The 24728-nt window shown below is 28.4% G+C and overlaps 1 protein-coding gene across 1 annotated transcript in view; it reads right to left on the reverse strand.

Annotated features, from left to right (window-relative positions):
* The window catches only part of LOC107447937 (Ras GTPase-activating protein raskol), a gene marked incomplete in the record, with an annotated part of 312540 nt that extends 293947 nt beyond the window's left edge, over positions 1 to 18593 (reverse strand). Inside the window, 1 exon segment of the mRNA XM_043040826.2 lies at positions 18312 to 18593. Coding sequence (XP_042896760.1) covers positions 18312 to 18384 — 73 coding nt within the window.
* Between the last annotated feature and the right edge of the window lie 6135 nt (positions 18594 to 24728).

Raw genomic sequence — 24728 nt, forward strand, 5'->3', positions numbered from 1 at the left:
CAAAAAATTAGACTTTATTTCTTATTCCATTTTATTTATTTCTAGAAATACAAAAGAACACAAAAAATTAGACTTTATTTCTTATTCCATTTTATTTATTTCTAGAAATACAAAAGAACACAAAAAATTAGACTTTATTTCTTATTCCATTTTATTTATTTCTAGAAATACAAAAGAACACAAAAAATTAGACTTTATTCATGGATTTTGACATAATTGATTGATTCGGTTTATAAATCAAGCAATGTTAATTTTCATTCTATATAAGCGATTATTTTTTCTGTTTTCAGCATGAAATAAAATGTTATGTATAAGTAATAACTAAAACAAAATTCAATTGTTAGAATTTCAGGCCATTCAGAAATTATAGCGTATTAAAAATAAGTGTAATTAATGAAGTATATTAATAACTACAAAATTTATCAAAATCTTTTGTTAAGGTTCATTTTTTAATTAGCAATAAAATCGATATTTTTGACTCAAAATTTAAGTTCATAATTTAGTAGAACTCTGTTACAATACTTTTTCTAGTTCTTGCAACACAAGGAACATAAAAAAGTTTACACAATTGAAGAAAAAAAAATTAAAAATTAAAGGGTTGATAACAACATGATATAGCAATTTGTTTGACGACGTTTTTAAATAAATAGTGGTCATAAAATATAGCCATTATTCAACCACTATTAGTAATCTGCATAATTTTTCACCAACTTTAATTTGCATTCATGAAACAGACTAACAGAATTTTAATCACGGCCATAATTTTGTAAATTAAGTAACGAATTCCGACATAGACGATATTTAATATTCAGCAAGTGTCATTGTCCTGTCAAGGGTTTGCTCTGAATTGAAACTTTGTTGTATATTTATTCACAAAGAAAGAAAAAATTCAGTTAGAGATCTTTAACAACACTTTTGTTTGTTGCTACAAAGAGAGCATAAATTGAGATCGGATCAAAATAGAATGAAAAGTTGCAAATGGAATGGAATAGATTTATGGCATCCATCTCTCTGATCAAGATTATAAAGAAAAGGGGCGTATTCAGTGTTAGCAGGCAAGTTAAAATAAGATTCTACCCACATCGCATCTTTACAACCCATTTGTTCATTCATTTAAGTTAGATAATATCTTCCGGTTGCATTTAATGAACAGTATAAAATGAATAGTCGATACTGCTCTAATCATGAAAGCAAGAATAAAAAATATTTTAGAACAGGCTGTGGTCAAATGCTTTAGACGAGTTAAAACTTATATGCATGCTTACTAACGAAGATGTCCAAAGGTCAGTGGTCAATCACGTTAAATTTTTGTGCAACAACCCCTGAGATGCGTCACAAATTGTTAAATGTTAGCCAAGTAAAAAATTTTGCATAGATTTTTAAACATATCTAAACCAGTTGAAATGGAATCCTGAATTTAGTTTTTAGTCAGTGATTTTATAAATTTCGCTATTATAACCGCTCGTTTACTTTCTTTCCTTTTTTTGAAAATGTATTTAATGCGAAGAATTTTTTTTATCTTGAAATTTTCTCCTGCTCAAGTAACTTATCTTACAATAAATATTTTTTGTAGTTTTTTTCTCAAGTATATTTTATTTTTTTTTAAAAATTCTTTAGCATAGTAGATAAATAGAAGATATATAATTTTAAGCAAATATTTTATAAAAAAAAAACTTTATTTATTTATTTATTTTTCTAAATTACCGGCCATCTGCGACGACCAGTCGGTTCATCTTCATGAATTAATTCATCGTTCGTTGCGCAGCACTATATTGACACGACACTGCTAAAGAAGGCAGCACTGCTCTGAATTCAGAACACTGCATATTATAACTGCAAATCTAAGGAGTAAAAAAAATCGTATACGGGCTTGACACATTGTTTGATCCTATATTTTATTTAAATCTTGAAATGTTTTATACAAATCGAAGACCTAATTTCAGAATATGTTTTTTTTTCATACCAATGAGGTAGGATAAACGATGTTATCCACCTTAATTTTAGAATCTAATGAAGTTTTTACATTATCAAATATAAAGATGATATATTTCTATAAAAGTTCGAACCAGTTAAAATCTTTATGCAGTTAAACAAGAAGCACTCAATTAAACACAGTAAAATATTTTCAATGCAAAAACAAATAAAAGTATTTTCAATTATGTATTATGATAATACACCGCACAGTGATAGTGGTATTGTGTCATGCCAATCAACGCAAACAAATTTTATGAATAATAAAAGGCACGCTCATCTCGCGCATGGAGAAAAATAAAACAAATAACGAAAACTAATTATGATCAGTAAGTACTGGCCTAGGGGACATTGTTGGATACGGATTGGACTGGATGTTATTGTGTTTGCAATTTATTTTTGAATGTCAAATGGCGACATAATTACGACGGCGATGAAGGAAGGGTTAGAAGTCGGACGTGGGAGTCAGAACACAAGCCTCGAGATGAGTTTTATTATTTTTTGTTTTACTACCCTAATAAAAGAATACGGGCTGAGAAACAAAGCAAGACGAAAAAGAATTTCACGATCGTGTCGGAACGCAAGATCAAGAGAGGACTGCTTTAAAATTCAGCTCCCATAATCTGTAGAATTATTATAATAATAATAAAATAAATTCAATTCATTCCATACTTTTCTGTAGTTTTATTATCAATATGACCTTGCTTTGAATTCTCATACACAGTAGTATTTGCAAAAAGAAAATTCCATTGAATTCATTATTCAGAAAAAACGGAATGGAAAAGTGAAATAACTTCTCATGTTTCGCAATACTTTATTTATTTATTTTTTTACGATCATTTGATAACAAAAAAATAACTCGAAATTTAAGTACTGGGAATACTTAATATTTTTGTATTATGGATATTTTTGATATATAAACAAATATTTTTGTATTATGATATCGACATATAATATTGCATTACAATATGGCACTTATCGCTTAAAATGAATTTCAAATAAAAATATTGTAACAACTTTTTAGAAATAATTTATAAAAATCTCATCATGTTTTTAAACAATTTTATAAAATAGCATAAAATTTGTATAGGGAAAAAGCTATTTTTTTAATCTAGGGTTTAGGAACAACTGGTATACGAAAACAACTGGTATAAAACTGATCATTTGTATATAAATTATACAGCGGCAACTATGTTGTATCACTCATCAAAGAGTCCTAAACATCATTTTTGCCATGGTCACACTGTTTCTTATCAAACTCGAATCTGAATTCAAAAGATTCCATATGCCCAACATGATGGCTGCCATGTCAATTATAAGAATCTTAAGCAACTAGATAGCACTAATATATTCTACATATTCATTACATCTCAACGTTATAAAAAAAAAAAACTTTGAAGTGCGTAGCATCTTAAAATAGCGTTTTACTGGAGAGTTCATAATAAGTAAAACATTATTCTAAGAGTAATGTCATCAGAAAGTTAAAATTTCGCAAACGAAAAAGTTGAAATTTTTTGTTAGTACAACGTATTTTATTTTCACGGACTATAGCAATATTTTTCAATGTAGTTCGAAAGCAATAAATGTAAAACATCACAAAAGCATTATGATCGGTGCGAGTCGAGAGCGGAATTTGTATTGACCAAACAACGCAAGAATTCGAACCTGGAGATCACTTCATCGTCAAGCGAGCATTCTATCCTCTGAGCCACAGTGGCTCTTCCAAAGAGTTGAGAAATAGTTTTTCATCACAATCAAATTTCATGTACTACAAAGTAAACCTGACTAGAATAGATAGCTTAAATGGAAGCGCCTATTTCAAAATGCTTATTTTTGCATATTCAAAAACAGTAAGTATGGTATAATTTGTAAGTATGGAACTTAATTTCAAACCATTAAACAAAGTTGTTTTGATAAGGAAAAGTTAAAGCTGTTTTTTAGTTTATCTGCGCAGCATAAAGACAATTTCCACAAGTTGTCCCGCGTTGCAATAATATTCTCGACACATTTATTCCATCCAATAAATTATTTAAAAAATAAATTTTTTTTAAAGATTTTTAATTAGATTACAGTTTACCTTGAAAAGTTAAACAAATAAAGCAACATCAAATTGGAGTATCTTTTCCTGCCTGTGTTTACATAAATTGACGTAGATAATATTATATTTTAAAATTTAAAAATAATTATTAACCAAAACTGAAACACTTGGATAACAGATGATTTAACGGTTGAGGAGATTAAAAAAAATTAGTTTCGAGAAAATAAATAAAATATCGCTGAATTTAGATTAAATATGCGAGAATATTACTGATTGATTAATAATAGAGCTTTTTTAAAGATAAGAAAAAAAGTGAAAGTAAACTAATTGTGTTGGAAATATTATGCCAATAAACTATAATGTTTCTTCACTAAGTTAGTCAATTATTTCAAGAAAGATTAATTTATTTAAGCAAAATAAAAAAGCCACAGTTTAAGTGCACTGGACTTGAAGTAAAGCTTAATTTTAAACTATATATTCATCTTCCCGTGAAGAATTACCTGGGCGTTAGAACAGACAAATAAATTAAATATTCTAAAAGCTATTGAACTTTTAAAAAATTGCCTATTTGGCAACATTTTTCCATCCAAATGAAAATTATCAAAATCAATGCCTCATTCTAATTTTTTGCAAATTTTTATGAGCCCAGATGATGCATCATTAGAGTAAGTTTTTAAATATTAAAAATTTAAACCACAAGCCCTTATTATTTTCTGAAAACTATGGCTTTTATCCATATTGAAGTTTTGCGCCATTTGCAGAATAAACATAGATGGCGCTGGCTAAAGATAGGCTAAATTTAACTTAAAAGTATTGTAACTATTGCAAACTTTTAGCAAATATGAAAATAGAATTTTATTCAAAAAATAGCATCATTTCAATCGACAACATAGCCTTCGAAAAACAGTCTTAAATTACAGCCATACTCATAAATTTGTCTACCGAAAATAATATTCATTTTCCAAGTAAATAAGACGAAAAAGAAGTAACATTTCATTTACATGCTAAACACACAGCCTGAAATAATTAAAAAAAACTGGTCTAATTTTTATAACTGTGATGAACTTTGAAGAACAAAACTTATCAGAGAAGCTCTTAAAACAAAAGCTAAAAACATTCCATTTAAATAATGCGTTTGCATTTTAGAACAAATGAAATCTTAACAGAGGGGGAGGCAAATACGTTAAAATATAATAAGAATGAGAAATAAATAAAACAAAGTAATATAAAATAGCCAAGAGCTCATTAGGCTTATCTAGTGTTCGCTAGACCGGAAAAGAGAAGCAAGCGATAATGAAAAATGCAACGAGAGGGAGGGATAGGATGGAGAAAAGGCAAAAAGGGTCGGCTAAAGACAAAGAGGATAGAATTCCGCTAAACCGACTGGATTACGCAAGAGGCGAGATGGTTGAAAATAATAGCCGTCATTCCTGAGAATGCGATGGTTAGAGATGCTATCTTCGGAAGAAAATAAAAATCTACTATTAGTGACACTTTCGAAATTAGTTTTGCTTAATGACATGTGGCTGTTACTAATTAGAGACTGTCACTAATTTCTCTTTTTGAGTTGTGAGTATCACTAAATTGAAATTAATGATTGAGTGACAAAGGAATTTTGACACTACTCTATTAGAGGAAGTTTTCTCTCACTAGTGTAGGAGTTGTAAGAAGATCACTGGAAGAAGTGATTAAGATTGAAAGAAAATATTCTGAATGGAAAATTCTGATTCCATACAAATATTGGATAAACTGTTGTAACATACACCGAAGAGCCATTGCCTTATGACCACCCTCCATCTATAACAATGGGCTCGCCCAGGTTTTCATGGTTTCTCGCCCAGGAACAATGTTTTCATGGGGCACATTAGGACCCATAATCCTCATAGAACAATCCCTGATGTCTGTAAGCTTGAACATACTAGCAGACCAGGTTCATCCATTCATGGCAATAGTTTTTCCTGTGGGGGGGGGATGGTGTTTACCAACAGGATAATGCACCATGTCATAAGGGTCGAATATCGTCATGGATTGGTTCGAGGAACATTCCAGTGACTTTCAAGTCATGTCTTGGCCCCCAAAGTCACCTGACCTTAATCCAATAGAGCATTTGTGGTCTTACTTGGAAAACCAAATCCGTGCTGCCACGCTACCCCCTCGCAATGTGAGGGAATTGCAGGACCAGTTGGTGAGCACTTGGTAATAGATACCTCAGACTACCTATCAGCTCCTTGTGGAATCAATGCCACGGCGGGTGCTAGCAGTTTTGAGGGCTAAAGGTGGTCCTACATGTTATTAGCAGGGTGGTCATAATGTAATGGCTCTTCGGTGTATATTCGCTAAAGATCGAAAGCCGTGAGTGAATGCGCAAATTATCTAGCTGATCTTCAGATTAATTAGAGTAATCCGTTTGTGTGCGTAATCACAATTTTTTCCCCCGCAATTTATCTAGGTCTCCATTTTTAAACTTCGAAAAGTTTCTTTCATTCTATCAATAAGTTTACTGATTGTTTGATTGTATTGAGTTTTTTTTCCTTTTTTGATAGCTAAAAATTTCAGACTAAAGAAACGTTTCTGCTGTCCAAGCAGCAAGATTTCATTCTCTTTTTAACTAGTGTTTAGTCGGTAATGAGCAGATATTACATAGGTAGCTTACGAAATAACTAAAAAAAAATGGCACTTTCACAGATCACTCTGGTTAATTTACACATTAGCTTGATTGATCTATATAATAACTGATTTATACACTCTAACGGAAATCTACTAATAATATAACGGAAATATATTAATTATAAGGCTAAAAAAATCAAGCGATTAAGAAAAAGTTCCAATAGCCAGGAAACAAATGAAATTAAGGTATGCTTCATTTACATACACCCCCTAGATTTTTCACCTTCGGTCATTTCACCGCAGTATTTTACAAAATTGCACTTGAGCTTTATAATAGTGTGCATTTGCGATGCTTAATTACATGCCTTACACAGAGGCGTGCAGTGCTGTTCAAATGCTTGGGGCAAACTCTTCAATCGGAATCTCCTTTAAAAAGGAATTTAATCACATCAGAAGGCGAAAAACCAATTATAAATAATTAAATAAAAAAAATCACTGTCATGAAAAATTTTCATTTCTGTTCTAAATCTCATTATAAGTAATGGAAAGTAGAAATAATTTTAAACTAAAGTAATTAATATCTTGAGCGAAATATTTTTAGTTTTTTTTTTTCTTAGATAAATTTAAATTTTGATGATTTAAAGCTTCATTATTAAAGTTTGTTTGTAACCTATTTTCTTCCTAGATCATAATTTATTGTGCTTGAGTCATATATTTATCGGTTAAAAAATTTAATCTCATAATAAAGTTAGTAAAGTCGTCGATTAGATGCCCCCCTTTGGTTAGATGCTTGGTGGCGTATCACCAAGCTTCTAACCAACTAATCTGACACACATTTTTTTTTTTTATAATTTTAATTTAAATGTTGTTTCAGGGAAATTATTCGATCAATATTTTTCAAATTAGGGCATATAAAACTAATTATTATAACATTCTGACAAAATATATTTCTAATTTCTTTATTTAATTAACAATAATCACTAATTCATTAGCAAATCTAGTTCCAATCCCATTGAAATCTATTACATGAAAACCTGTTCATTAAATCAAATTCTAATCAATATGCTTGTTTGTTATTTCTTAGTTAATTGTACATTTTGTAATGTAATTGACTTAATTAATAACAAAATTTTATTGATGAATATTTAATATAAACTGTGATTAATTATCATTACGTTAGATATTCAAACTTATTGATTGCCAGGACGAAACGCTTGTCGACGAGCATATTTTCGTTAATTTTTCTGATCATATTCTTTCTCCAGTTTCGAGGAAGTCAAATCAATTGTTGGGGGTTATTCTCATCTATCATTGCCCATTCAACAATAATAAATTTATCATTATATTTTTTAAAATTTTTTTAACTGTTAATATGATTTAAACTTTTTATAATAATAATTTTTTTTTATTTTAATTCAAACCTTCAATATGTTTAAATGTACTAACTTTGAATTCTTCATAGCTTAAAATTTTTTAATTACACAATTTCTCATCTATGCGCCTCGTTATGAAATTAAAAATAAAAAAACTCTGCGTAATGAAGAAAAGTTGCAAATCTCATCAATGATAACATAGTTGCAAACTAATTCCGTTTCATAACATTGATTTTATTTTTAACTTTAGGCTAACACGGATTTCTTCTATGGCAGATAAGCATGCCAAAATATTTAGAAAAAGATATGACAAATAGTTAAAACAAACAATTGTACAGCGAACAAGGTGAGTAACCTAGGGACAAAACAAACAAAATAAGTAGTAAACATGCTTTATCGAACTTCCTGATAATGCATCAATGACGTTCAGTTGTGTTTAGTAGTTAAAATAATACAAATGATAATTATCGAACATTATTTAAAGGATGTAAAAGCCAGTAATTAAGCTCCTTTTTTTTATAAATCAATAAATAACAAGAAGAATCGATTGTTTAAAATACGAGTTCTAAGTCTTTAAATTAAAAGAAATAAAACTGAACGTTAATCAACTGTGAATAACGCTTTGATGGTTTTAAGGAGTGCGTTAATAAAACAAAGCTCAAAAATTGACCAAAAGGAAGTAATTCAATGGAGCTTGTTCAATAGAAGCATTGTTGAAAATGCAGTGGCATGCATGTCTCCCTCCATTACCTTGTTTATTTTAATACAATAACAATAAATAAATAAAATGAAGACAAAAATAAAAATTATTTGTCTTTCAGTATAGCACATTTTTATTTCTTTTTTCAATACAGCACAGTTCTTATGGGCATTTTTTAAAAGATTAATATGGACTGTGAAAAAAAGTATGGTCAAAACTACCAGAATATGGTAAAATTCACCGTGTTTCTTCCTCTATGGGAACACTGAAAGGCTCGGTAAAATTTATTGAAGTGCTTCGGTAATGATTTTGATAAAATTAACAATAAAATATAGTTTTATAATATGTAATAAAATTTGGTAACTGTGGTAAAGTTTGGTAATTTTATCATGATGCCTTGGAGCATGGCATAAAAACAATTTATTCGGTTAGGTTTACTTTTCAGATTTGTATTTTTACTTTATGTGTAGTAATAAAAACTATAATTTTCAAAACCAGAATTTCTGGGGAACCATTACCATATAAACGGAAAAAATACTAGATGAACGGTTTAAATATATTTTGGTTATTTTGGTTATTTATATATTTGGTTATTTTATTATTATATTTGGTATATTTTGGTTTTTATAACCAGAATTAGAGGTTTTTTTCTTACGAAACGTAGTCTTTTTACACTGTATTATAATTTTACCAGAATTTTTTTCTCTGAGTGCATAAGCAGTTAAAAGCTGAAAAAAATTATAAAAATATAGGGACCAAAGATTTATGTACACCATCGTAAATACATGAAAAAACAAACTAAATTTAACAGTAGTTTAGTTTTTGGAAATTTCTTTGTCCCTTTAAAACTGTTACTTCAAAAATTGAGGTAATTAAATATCTCACTCTGTATGTTAAAATTAGCTTTCAAATTTTTCATACCTTTACAAACCTACGTTCAGCTAAAATTTAAGGCATGTAAACCCATTTATTGAATTATGGTATAGGTTGGGTTACTGAAAAAAGTATGTAAATTTCTGGATATTAAAGTAATATAATGACCATTTGGTAATAGGTGAATCCAACTACAAAAAGTTCATCTGACAGTCATGGATTTATTTGTGTACACAATTTGTTTATTTTTGTATTCAGAATCAAACTAACTTTGATTTTGTATCCGTAATCTTTTCTCAGAACATATCAGGATACAGATAGTCAATGAATTACTTAATATTTTCAGTCAAACACAATTTTTATTTTTGCGTGTGTATTGAAGCAAAGTTTAATTACTCAGCATTAAAAAAATGAATTTTGGTATCAGATTTATTTCATGTTTAGGTTTATTTCATAAGCATTCTTTACAAATACTTAAAGCTGTAAATTTTTACACACAGCTATATGTTAATATCAGATTCCAAATTTTTCGCAACTTATGAATCTTAATTCAACTGAACTTTCAGGAACATCGACATATTTCTGGGGTATTTAAATATCTCACAGCTACATGTTAAAATTAGCTTTCTAAATTTGCTCAACTTATAAACCTTCATTCATCTAAACTTTAAGGCGTATTAACATCAAAGCATCTATATGACATCAGCAGCTAATGGTACTCTAGAACTATATATTTTATATACATATATAAATATTGCAATTTTAAAGCGAAAAATAGAACTCAAAAGTTTCAAGATTCTATAAAAGTTGTACGAATTCATCAATAGCAGTAGTATAAATGCATCAGCAGTGCTCCAAGTTCGATTTCAGTAGCAGCTACAAAAATAGCTTTAAATTAATTCTGCTCTATAAGTTCCGTTTCATCACAACTGGGATGAAAAAGGAACTAACATCTCCAAAAGATAGCAACGTTTGCGACAAATTTTATCTCCAGCCTTAATGCCTTAGCTCAAGCATTCTGTGTGTCTCAGATACTAAAAAAGAAACAATAAGGGACAGTAACAATAAAAAAAGAGAAAGAAAAGTGATGCCAGAAAAAAGACATAAACAAATGAAAAGTAGACTTTTGATGGGAAAAAAAGAGCTGGCAGCAGTGATGTGATAAGCGACGAGTGAGGGCTCTGTTATGAGAAGGCTTAAAGAAGAAGACAACGCCCTCTAGACGTGAAGTGTGAATTATTATCTTACTTAACAGCCTTTTCATCTTCTTTTCTTGTCTGTTACGGTGATCTATTAACTGAAATATAATCCCGGTGTTGCCTCCAGGTAAATCAACGGAAATGTCGAAATTACCTATCTGCTGAGACGAATTAAAATAACACAAGAAGCCGTAAAAATTTAGTGTGTGTTGTTCTTTAGGTAGAAAATATTATTATACTATTCACGAATAAATTTTTTTAATGAATTATTCACTAATTGGAACACTTTGTCTTCAAATCAAAAGCTATAAAACAAACTTTGTCAAGGCTAAATTCAAATCTAACACATTTCAATATACTATTGAAATCTAATTCAGCGCATATTCAAACATTTTAACTATGTATCTAACAGGTGTTATAATAAAAATTACCATTCACAACTATTTAAAAAACACTGTTTCATTACATATTAAAAGAATAAAAATTAAATTTAATTTTATGAATCGATAAGGTAAAGACATAATGCAACATACATACATATGTTTTATACATATGTTGCACATATGTATAAAAATTTATTTTAAGCTGTTAAGGTTACGCATTCGTACGCATATTTATGTCTATATTTTTGCGTTGCTAATTTTACTTCAAAAGTAAATTTAAATTTTCTTCAATATTAGAAAAGAGAAGTGAATTTCAGAATAAAGAATCGGATTAATATAGTTACATTTAGTAATTCTTTAAACATACAAAAATAAATACTACAAAAAATTAACAACGTTAAATATTTGTAAAGAATGCTTATGAAATAAACCTAAACATTAAATCTGATACCAAAATTCATATTTTTTAATGCTGAGTAATTAAACTTTGCTTCAATACACACACAAAAATAAAAAATGTTTGTTTAACTGAAAATATTAGGTAATTCATTGACTATCTGTATCCTGATATGTACTGAGAAAAGATTACGGATGCAAAATCAAAGTTAGTTTGATTCCGAATACATAAATAAACAAATTGTGTACACAAATAAATCCATGAGTGTCCGATGAACTTTTTGTAGTTGGATTCACCTATTACCGCATGGCCATTATATTACTTTAATATCCAGAAATTTGCATACTTTTTTCAGTTACCAAACCTATACCTATGGCATTTCTTTGAAGGGCAGCTATTTTATCTCCATACTTTAAAATTCCAAGATGTCGCAAACTGTCCAATGTCCGGAACAAAATAACAAAAACCAATTTTAAAGGCTGTCGATATAAGTTTACATGAGATAACTTCGATATCCTATGTAAATTAAAGTATCATTCCATCTGCAACTAATAGTGGAAGCTACTGATGCGTCTCAGATAAAAAAAAATTTTTTTTTTCAATATTAGTAGCTTCACGCTTTATAGTTTTTATCGAGCATGACTGCCTATCTTGTTATGTGTTTCTCGATTATAGTTTTTTTTTGTACCACGATAATGTCCATAATTTAAGATAATTTTGAGGATTCGTTGTTTCAAAGACAGATTGGGTTACCTAGACATGCGATGTTTCAAAAAACAAAATAATAGTATTATGTATGTAACTGCTCATCATCATCAAACAACAGTAACAACAGTTTCTTTTAGAATATTTCAATATTTCAAGATGTCTCTTTGTTTAGGGAAAAACTTAATTTAATATGAACTTTTTTGGAACATAGCATCAAAATTAATTTGAATTTAATCAAATTAATTGAAGGCTGAAATTTTTTATGAAAAAATTAATTATAATGGCGAAGGTTAAAAGTATAGCAATTGGGTATAATAACACAGCAACAAAAATATAAGAACAGATTGAGTACAAGTTATCTTCTAGCAACTATTAACCCTCACTGAGAAAAAAGTATGATCAAAACTACCAGAATATGGTAACATTTTCAGTACTTCTGGCTCTGGGGACATTATAAGGCTCGGTAATTTTTATCAAAGCGCTTTGGTTATTTTTTAGGCAAAATTAACAATAAAATATGGTTATATAATGTGCTATAAAACTAGGCAAATGTGGTAAAATTTGGTCATTTTATCATCATACCTAAGACCCTGGCATAAAAACTATTTATTCGGTTAAATTTACTTAGCAGTTCAGTCGTTTTTTTTACTAAATGTGAGATAATAAGAACTGCAATTTTTAAAAACAGAATTGCCGTTAGACCGTTACTTTATGAAGGAAAAAATTACCAACTGACCAGTTTAAACAATGTGTGTTTTGGTTTCATTAACCAGAATTATAGTATTATTTTACTAGAAATATTAATATTTTACTAGAAATACTAAAACGGTAATTTGAACACAATTTGTTTCTCTGTTCAATAATAAATGAAAGTTGAAATTTTTTAATAATGTTTTTGTAGGGAAGAGTTTGGCAATGCTGTGTAATGGGGTGGGCAGTCCGGGTAATTCGATAGTGAAGAGTTCGATTAATTCTGTTCTTTAGCTGACAAACTCTAAATTACACTATACTAGTCAAGAAGAAGCCATAGTGGCGTGTTGTAGAATAACTCATTGTATGTTGTTTAGATAATCTTGTTATACTTTGCCAACTCTTCTAATGTTCTTTTGCTTTTAAACTAGTCCTTACCTATCAATCAACACAGTTACAAAAATTATTTTTAGTCCAGCTTATTAGACATTCGCTAAAGATTGATACCTTAGAAACCAATAAGGATTTAGCCCAATAATACCACTGCTCTGTTACATTTTGATAAACTCTGCTCTGGGAGTATGAGAGCCTATGCTGAGGCCATGAAAACTGCAATGCAGGGGAGTAAGAAGTTAACTATATTACATCACGTGGAAATTATATGCATAATTTTCTTAAATTGTCATATAAAATAGAAATAACTGCTAAATTTTCATAGTTGGGGTAAAACTAGGTAAATTGACTTTAAAAAAAATCATTTATAAAAAAAGATGTAGATCTAACAATTTGCCTTCGTGGAGGATATTTTGATGGTACTAACCCGCATTTCAGTTACATTGAAAGGGAAGACACGAAAACCTCCCACGGTTAGCCTAATGGCAAGGGGACTCTAACCCATGATCCGTGTACCACTGAGGATATCTTACGTCAGCACTGTGGTTGGTGCAAGCCGGATGCGGAATTCGTATCGACCAGCCATTGCCGGGATTCGAACCCAGTTCACCTCACTGGACGGGTTGTCAGATTAAATCAGAGTTGAATTATTTTTGAAAGTAAAAACTTTATAATTAAATAAATGATTTAATGCATCTTAATATATATTGAGAACAAATATTTTCTCATACATTCTTCACACGTTAATAAACGCTATTGAAAAATTTTCTTCGTGCAAAGTCTTTTATATAAATAGTCATTGCCATACGAAATGAAGGTAAAAGCCTACATTGCTAAGATTTCTACAAAACAAATATTGAATGCGTTTCTACTCTCTTAGAGATACGTCACACTAATCTGACAGAAGATAAAACACGATGAGAAATATGTTAAATGGATTTCGTATAGATAAGATATGATGAGATTCGATCCAAAAATGAAATGAAAAATATACAAATACATTGAGGTCTAATTTAAATGAGAAAAAAGATTGTGATCAATTTAGTACAAGAATTTAATATTTGTATCATAATTTCAGATATGTTATTAATGGAAGAACTAAGTGAAGGAAAATAATTAGTGCAATTTTAGTAAATTTTCAGAAAATCAGCTTTAGAATATATAGTAACGTCAGAAAGCTAAAAGTAAAACACTTTATGATTGTTTCAGTTATTTCGGAGCAGAATTAAACAAAAATGATCTAATCTCAGAACTACATCAACAAATTTCAGATGCAAACAGATGTTTTTAAAGTCTCAAAAAGTTTCAGTTTTCTTAAATTAAAAACTAAATTTCTTTCATTTATAACACTTATTAGATCTATTTTATTATATGCATCATAGACATGGGCATTAACCTCGAGTGCGGAGGAGGTGTTGACAATTTTCGAAAGTAAAGTACTAAGAAGTATTTGTGGTGGAACTGAGGTAAAAATTAAAATTTTATAAAATTTTTAGAAAGGCTAGGTGTCGGGAAATTCTTAAAAATCCGAAGGATAAAATGAGCTAGACATCTCGTAGGAAGATTGAAACTGTCTAGAACTATTTCTAGCCAAACCTACCCAAAATAGACTAAGTTAGACCTCGCCTTAGATCAATCGTCTGTCTAGAAAAAGACCTGAACATTCTGAAGACCAAAAATCGGAGTACAGTCGCCAAACGGAGAGACAACTAGAAAAGATTTCTCGAGAAGGCCAGAACCCACCATGGGCTATAATGCCCTGAAGAATTGTTATTTTAATACACAACAAAAAATTATTGTTAAAATGTTTACAGCTAACTATACCGTATGCTTAGCAAGAAAATTAACTTGATTTTTAAAATGTCACCTTATTACCAAGCCTTTCAGATAACTTCATAAACTAGATACTGCTTTATCGGCAAAAAATTTAACACTATGAAGTGAATTAATCTATTTTTATCAAAATGTTAAATATCAAAAGCAAATTTAGAAATCATAATTTTACTTACAACATTTAAATATTTTTAAAATTTTTGTTTAACTTCTTTTAAGAATAGTAGCAAAAATATTAATAAAAAAATTTATATTATAAACTTTTAAAAATATGATATTTTTAAAAATCATTTCATAACTTAAACTATAATTACGATAGGTCTGCATATTTCCTATTATCTAGATTCACCTGTGTTTAAAGAATAGCCATCTGCGGAACAGACTGCATTAATGCTAGAAACATTAATTGCAGTTGAAAAAAGAACTATGAAGCAGCTGGGCCCGTTTGAGTAGTGGATTCGCACATTAAAGCTTAAGTTTAGACTATAGCTAGCCAACCCCGATTATAGTGATGTAATTTTTGGGCAATCAGCGCGATTGTCCGTCTCTTTGAAATTGGAAAAAGAATTTTATCGAATGAAGAAAAAAGTTTCCTTTTTTTTTTTCAATATATTCGACTATGTGTAAGAACAAAATCATCTAATTCTAGAGCAGTTTTGCTTACATTGTTTTTAAGTAGTAATAGTTCAACTATTTTCAATATATTAGTGCATTACTTTAATATGTTAAGAAAAAATGAAGCCAACAGAAAAGAATACTTGTCAGTCATGAATGTTTCTTGCAAATAGGTATATAATTATAACGTGGGGAAAAAAACCTTCGTGTTTTTTACTAGGTTCGCATCTATTTGTTTTAAAAATACAGATTTTATCAGAATTTTTTTTAAATGTATCACTTCAGTATACATTAAATAATTTGCAAATTTCGTAACAAATTTGTACATTTGAAGAGAAAAAAAAGGAAAAATATCAATATAGACAAGAAGTTCTATGCTAATCATTCCATGCTAGAAAGCATTGCTATAGTTACATAAAATTTAATATTTTCGGGAATGAAATTTTGAATTAGTATTACTAATTCTCTTTTCTTGTTTTCTGAATGAGTATCTTAGTTTACTTAGTTCTTTCGATTTAAATTTTAATTGCGAAATAGCTCTTAAAATCGTATTAAGCCATTGCATTCATACGGCAATAATTTTCAGTTTTCTTTGTGTTTAATAGCTTAATAAAATTTCCCACTGTTTTTAATACTGTTGAAAAAAACTCTAACAATGTGTATAACACCATATTTTTATAATTTTTTTATTACTATAGTATGGATATAATTGTACCATAAAATATAGACAAAATAACGCATTTGTATTTAGTAGAATAATGTTCTACAGTATAATGTTCAAAGAATAATTCGTAATATTGAGAAAAAAATTTTACTTAGAAAGCATGATGTTTTAGAGACAAGTAATTTAATGAATGTTTTAAATTAAAAAAACTATCAAGTTTAAAACTAATCAAGCAATTTTTAATGTGTTAAACTAACAATGAAAATGAGATATTTTATGCTAATCATGCAAAAGTTGAAAAGTTTATTAGTATTAAATAATTATGAAGATAATTAAATTATTATTTTCACACAGTACTCTTATCATTGTATTTTATATTCACAGAGGTTATGTTTATGCATTATTGCTGATAATTTCTTTCAGAGGTAACACAGAAAACTTTATCCTAAATTTATTTTAAAAAATAACGATGCTATTATGAGATTCAAAGTTAACAATTTATAAATTCCGATAGTAATAAAAATAAGAATTATAGCAGAACAAAATTGTTTATATTATATATTTTGTACTATGACGTTTGGAAACATACAAAATGTGAATACGTACTTTTTTGACGGCAGTGAATACAATTTATCTTATTTTATAAGTCTTAAAATTTATAAATTTAAAAAAAAGTTAAATACTTTTAAGGAAATTATTTTATTAAAACAACAAAAATCTATCTCTTTATAAACACCAAATGTACAAATATTATTTAACCTATATTCAACGTACAATAACAATAGTGGAATTTTAATGATGAAATGAATAAATATAAGCTGAGACCCGTCCTTGTGCAGATTGCTTACTTAATCTATTATCTCGACTCATTGACCAATTTAAGTTAAACTGCTTTAAAAAAAGCTGTCATTGAATTGAATAAAAGAACAGAAACAAAATAAATTAAGAAGAAGAAAAAAACGCAGTTCTCTGGTCAAGGGGAAATCCTGCAACATCTCTGTCAAATTGAAAGGTAAGCATTCACTAAGCCTAAGATCTTCAGCGAAAAACAAATGGAAGAGGAAAAAAACAGGTAAGCCGGCAAAACAACTTACGAAAACCGCATGGGATCGTCCCTTATCTCCCGCATGCGGAGATGTGAATAAAACATAATAAATTCAAAAGCTGATTATTTTAAGTCTCAGATTATGTGTGAATGAATATTTTATCAACTCAAATATGATAAACGATTAGTCGAAAAAATAACAAAAGGCTGTGTCTGCAAAATCTTTTCAAGGAGTAAAGCACAATTTACTAAGTTATGTTGTTTGAAAAGTTATTTGTTAAGTTTGCAAAGCAAAATGATAACGGAAAGTCTAATTATAAATTCTTTTCAGGATCAAAGAAATATGGGGCTGTAATCACAGAACTGTGGGGGACCCCTCTGGTCCTATTTTTAAACTAAATGTACATCTTGTTTACATACAAAATGGTTTTGAATGATTTAAAACAAAAGATAATCATGTTGTAAATCGTTCAAAATTTATATATTCATTCATTAATTTGTTAAATTAATTTAGACTAATACTTATTTAATTTCTTTAATATTAGTTCTAATAAAAAATTCTTAAGAAGGAAAAAAAAAAAAACATTATTTGCCAAATTTAAAGTACTTCTAGAAATTCGGGGTCCTACTCTCTCATTCCTTTTGATATATCATCTCTGGCTCTTTTTATTTCCTTATTATTCAAGTGTATATACATCTATGTAGATCATTAGTTAAATTTGCATTAGCAATAAAATATATGCGTTCTTCAAATTATTTTGCCCATGTATATTCGCATGAGTTAAATTATATACGAAATATCTAAAAAATATAAAAACTTACCGACAGTATTTAACCATCCTTCGACGCGTGTCGGATATTCGTACAACAATCCAGATCGCCGCGAAGAATACATGGCGACAAAAACAATTTACAGGAGCACTTGCGTAGAATAATATCACTAAATCCAAAAGATAGTTCAGGAGGAAAGGTACATAACTCCAAAAGTGACGTTAAAATTCGTAAACCGATCACAGAGTAAACACTGACCGCTTTTCATAACCCAATGATCGAATCCTCCACTCTGATGGAGACTAAATTCACGAATGAAGAGGAGAAAGGCTATGCTCTCTGATCCCTCCACTCGCTCCCAGATAATGTTTGACCGTCAGTTCGGCAGATGGCGCTGTCACAGTATTTATTTGTTTTATGCGCACGTGAATTGACGGCTCTATCATTAACATTTAGAAAAGAAGGTCTCGTGCCTGTTTTAAAAGGTGAAAATAAGAGAAATTTTTATTTAGTCTGAGATTTTAGACGATGATAAATAATAAAACATAGAATTTATGACAATTTTAAGTGCTTCAAAAATGTTTTTTTATTGAGATTTATTTAGAATTTTATAGCATGTAAAAAAAGATCATCAGATAAATTAAATTATCATTTAATAATGAAAGTTTTTACAGAATTAAGTTTTTCACGGAAAAAATATTAAAACTTATATGTGATTTTTTTTTCAGATTGTTTTTCGGAGGACAAATTAAAATAAACAAAAGTGTCGTTAATTGAAAGGGGTGTGAGTACATTATTAGGTAAATTAAGTAAAATTTTTATGAATCATGATCAATTAAAATTCAGCAAAGCAAAAAAAAACTTGACATATAATTTAACTATTCCGTAATTGTGTAATTTCATTTCGCTCCCCCTAAGAAAAAATGAAGGTTAGAAACGTCCATGAAAGTAAGTATTAAAATCAAATCATATTCGGAAGAAAATAACTTAGTGAAAATAACCAGAATATGGTAAAATTTATCATGTTACTGGTTCTATGGGAACACCAAAAAGTTAATTAATTTTTATCGAAACAATTTGGTAATGATTGTGGTAAAATTAACAATGAAATATAGTTTTAAACTATGAGATGAAATTTAGTAATTTTATCATGATACCGTAGAGCATGGTATAAAAGCTACTTATTCGGTTAAATTAATTTTCAGTTTTGAATTTGTGAGGTAATAAAAACTACAATTTAGAAAATTAGAATTTCTGGTTAATCGTTACCATATGAACGGAGAAATTACCAAAGGAATGGCAGAAATACCTTATATTTTGGTTTTATTAACCAGAATTTTTTTTTTTTTTTGTTGCTGCCATAAATGTCACTGTCATACAGAACAATAATTTTACCAGAACTCTTTTCGCCGTGTTATCTTATAAAATAACCAAAAAATACATTTTAGCACATAAAACTCTAAGTTAATCAAGTGTTAGTCTGTCAAACGCTTACGTAATAAAATGGAGCTAAAGAGGAATGAGACGTAAATTTTAGTATTGATTTTAAGTGTAACTCTGTTCCAAAATAAATAATATTTGAGTTTCATGCGTATGACCTTTTTCAAAAGATGTTTTAGAATGCCTTTTAAATTAATTTAAATTTTTTGATTCAAAGTAAAGGAGTTAGTTAAATAGGTTATCACGTAAATTGAAACGGATTTTTTGTCTTTTTTTCTAACTTGCAGAATTTTTAAAAATACCAAATCATTCAACGGTAAAAAAAAAAAAAAAAAAAAAAAAAAAAAAAAAAAAAAAAAAAAAAAAACACTGATAAAAAGAAAGAAAAAAAAACTTCGAATCAAACGTACGATTTCGTACGGTTTGACTAATTAACAAGACGTGATATTTGAAAGCACCAAAGAGAACATTAAAACTACGAGAAAAATAAAAGGTCCTGACAGTGCATTAATGCAGCTTAGTAAAATTATTTCCATAAATGTGTTTTTAATATAGATTGTATTTTAATATATTTTTGCTCGAGTTTTATTTGTTTATTAGAATTATTAAGTTAAATGTTTGTTTTTATTACAAATTTTAACATCTTCAAACTAGTTATTGTTAGTCACATGGCTTAATTTGATGCCACTAAGCTCAGGCTTTGTCTTATTGCTTATGAATTTAGCGAGTTTTGTCGAATAAATAATTATTTTTTTAATACTTAATAATAGTTTTTAAGATTTCAAAAAGAAAAACTTAAATTTTTTAATACTTATTTGGGGAAGAATTATTTGTATCAAATGGCATATGCATAAAATTCGTCAAATGTATTTAAAAAAAATTAAGATTCAAGTTACTTACTGATCAAACCATTTATCCGCATTAATTAAGTACAGCTCTTTTACTGTAAACTATTATCGTAAAACCTATTAAACAGGCTTTTTTTTAGACTGTATTGTATAGGTATAGTTTACATAAATAATTTTATCAGAAATTTTAGAACCTAAGATCTGAAAAATCCTGTACATGAAGTTTTTAAAATTGCTAAGCCTAAGAAACATGCAAAAGTGAACTGATAATTTAGAAAAGCACTTGTAGTATTGGACAATATCTTTTAACAATATTCAAGAACCATTCTAATAGAATTGGTTTAAAATTCAATCTAATATTTGATTTTAATTTTCCCGGTTCTTTTTATTGTTTAAAAAAAACATGACGGAAGATAAAAATATTATATGAACAGAGATAAAAACAAAGTCTTCACTATATCAGTGGAATGGCTTATGATATTTCGGTGTTTAAATTTTTTAAACTACTTTAAAATGTTAAAATTCCGCTATTAGTAATATTTGAATTATAACACTGATTTCTTTTTTTTAAGTTTTTAAAAAAAAAAATTGGTTTTGCTTGATTTACGTCAATTTTTAAACGCTTATTGAGGATATCATATTTCGTGTTCTAAGAAATACACAACATAGTAAGATAATTACTATTTTTTTATGAAATATTGCAGCATTTCCCAATTTTTCTTATGCTATGTAATCCTAAACAATCAACCTTAAGGCAGAAACTCGACTTTTATAAAAAGTTCATTGAGGCAACTGTGAATGTTATAACCTACAAGAGATTGTTTTTTAAATATTTAATTAGAGGAGAGAAAATTTTTCAGCTTTTAATCATTAATAATCTTTAATTTGGTTTAATGTCCGACAGTCTTTGTGCTGTATCTAGTCTAGTAATGAATTTGTCTTTGTAATACATACATAAGCTGAAAATGAATAAAATAAGCCGAATTATTGTTTATTTTGAAATGAAAACTTAAAGGCACTTGCTTTATATCTTTAAAAGGGTTATTAGGGAAACATATTTCTTTATAAAGGAATATAGTTATTTTATTCTTATTTGTAAAGCGTAAAATGAAATACTAATGCAATATTTTATTAATGGTTCTTCCTTTCATAATTTGTTTAATATATTGTAATTAGAAATATTATATTTTCTTTTTAAAAAATGTAATTTCTATTTAATTGGCATTTTACTTGAAATAGTTAACAGTGGAGCAATTATAGTGGAGCTATAAATGCAACAGAAAAATTAAATAAACTATGAATTACAAGTTGGCTCTAAATATAATCGGAGGTTTCAAAATTCATCACTGATTAAAAAAATATTAACTCTTGGAACCCCTTTAACTCTTCCGTGGAACCTTAGGGTTCCGCGGAACACCGTTTCGGAACAGTTGAAATATAGAGTTATAAAATAGAGCACTTTCAGAGTTGGAAAAAAAAATCACTTTTTTCAAATGGTTGATCATTTGGCGAACCTTAGAAAACCCACTAATGAAAAAAAGTAAATAAAGTTAAAATAAAATAAAAATTATAATGATTAACAGGTAGTCGCGGAATATAACATAAGCTTTTAAATTTTAATTTCCTAATTATTACATTAATTAGTTACTCTATATTTACTTATATCCTTAGTACTTCATTAATTTATTTCTAATTTATGCATGTTATTTTACTACCAAAAACACATTTACAAAATTATTTCGATTCATTTAAATACATTTAATTAAAACTTTAAAATCTCAAATTTTTTTTAAAAATGCACGCTGTATTTTAAATGAGTTAAAGCATTAGAACAAAAGCAACTAAATTTTATAACGTACATATAAATTATGCATTGAACCACACATAACTATTGGAGTTTAAATCATGCATTGAACAGTTCATATAATACATTAAATTTACTTCATTCTTTACTGGTAAGAAATAAGTTCTCTTAACACTTCATGAACTTTAAAAATCCGACCTTTTTGAAATTATATAAAATTTAAGGCACATTGAAACCTAATAAAAACATTCTCATGCTTTTTTCCTGCAGAAATACAGAATGCATGACTTACTTTTATTATTCTTCATTTGCAGTTTTTTTTGTCGTCTAGATGCTTGTACTTTTAAGCCCTACGAAAAGAAATACTTCAGGAAAGTCAACAAAACTCAATCACAATACAAAATAAATTTATTCGCCACTTCATACAGCCGTAATCATATGGAACACGAAAAAAAAAGAAAGCCCTCTTCTCGCCACTCTATGCTTATTCGACAGAGCGATTTAGCAGACGATTTTTCCTTGTTGAACTAAAACCAAACAATACTACCTAAGGAACGGAAGTGAAGAAAAAATTTTACGATTCAAAAAATTGGAATAGGAAATAAAACAATCCAAACAAAAGGGAGTGTTATGGATTACCGGAAGAGCTAACCAATACAACTTTAGTCTCAGACGTGACTAGAATATGTGTGAAATTAACATTTATGTGTACATTAGTAAAAGTTATTGTCCTTATCACAATGAAAAGTGTCAATTTATCGACTAACGATAAAACTGAGTGAAACAGATGATTATAGTAATTGAACTTTCACGTAATTGCTTAATGGTAACTTAAGAGATCTCTCAGTGATAATGCGGACGGAAAGAATTTTTCACAACTATTCGGCATTCGTCAGTATTACTCTAAAGGATTAAACAATATTTATTTAATTATCCATTCATGAAAATTATTGTGACGACATTACAATGATTTTCAATGTTAATCGAAAAATGGGAAAATAAGATTAAGTGCAATAACTTTAAATTGTCTTATCTTATTGTCTTAAGGAAATGTAAATAAATGATGTAATGCATGTAGAATTGCACGATAAATTTACGAGACACCTCTTACGATATAACTAGAGACGAAAACTTGAAATTAATGAACTCGAATTATTTAAAACTTTTTCTGGAAACAATTTTCGTTTAATTTTTTGATACTATTTTATTTACCATTATGTTCAGTTCCACTTGCTATTTAATGTAACCTTTTTATTTATGGTTTTAAATATCACACACTTTATTTATCTAAACAATTTTGGGTTAATCACGTGATTAATTAATCAAAATCACTTTATTCATTATACGAGTTCAAATAATGAATATTATGTATGAATATAGTAATGAATATGAAATTCATATGTTATGAATTTTTATTTTATATTTTTATAAATTTTGATTATGAAACAAAAGCCATAAAACTCAAATAATAAGAGAGGTTTATGTGCCATAAAGCTGTCCAATGTTTTACTGATTGTCAATTTATTACTTTTCGTATGATTTTTTATTATATTGAAGTGATGAATTATTGATTTTGTCAGCTATGGTTAAACACATTATATTTTCGTATAGACAATCCCTTCAGGAATTTTTTTAAAATGATCTTAATATTATTTTTATCTTAAGTTATGAAATTATACCTAACGTTGTCCAATAAAATGCACCCGGATCTCAGGATTCAAACGAAACTGAATACCATAGCAAGTGAAGGAGTAGGATAATTTTAGAAAAAGTTAAGTTTTGAAGCTGTTTCCGTGTGCAGAAGATTAAATTTTAAATTACACAATTTCTAGTCAATTGTGACAAATAAATAGATATTTATTGTGCAATTCGTTTATTGAATATTTGTCTTATTCGTTTATTACATTTGTTTATTACATTATTACATATTTGTCACTCGTTTTCAAAATTTCAGTTGACTGAAATTTATTAATATAACAAAATTTCAGTTAGTAAGTCTTATAGAGTTTTAAATTATTTTATTTGTTATTCGAAATAAAGAAGATGGATACTGGTTTCTATCAAAATATCGTTATTTAAGTTGAGAGGGCAAAATAAAAAACTGGTCACCTTGAACAACTTTCGATCTAATGATTGGATCTTCACGTTTTAGGACTCAATCTAAACAGTTCGAAAAAGTGGCCACGATATTTTAAGTTACGAAACCAGACAAAAAAGGTGTTTTTTCTGAATAAACATACCTTTTTTTGACGGATTCGGAATTCTGACCGTCAAAATACAGAGAGTAGCCGCATTCTAGGAAATATACTACAGTACAGAACCCGTTATCCGGAAATCGGAAAACCAAAAAACCGGAACGAAATTCGGTAAATTTTC

The sequence above is a fragment of the Parasteatoda tepidariorum genome, chromosome 1, assembly GCF_043381705.1.
Source record: "Parasteatoda tepidariorum isolate YZ-2023 chromosome 1, CAS_Ptep_4.0, whole genome shotgun sequence".
In the NCBI taxonomy this organism is placed as follows: Eukaryota; Metazoa; Arthropoda; class Arachnida; order Araneae; family Theridiidae; genus Parasteatoda; species Parasteatoda tepidariorum.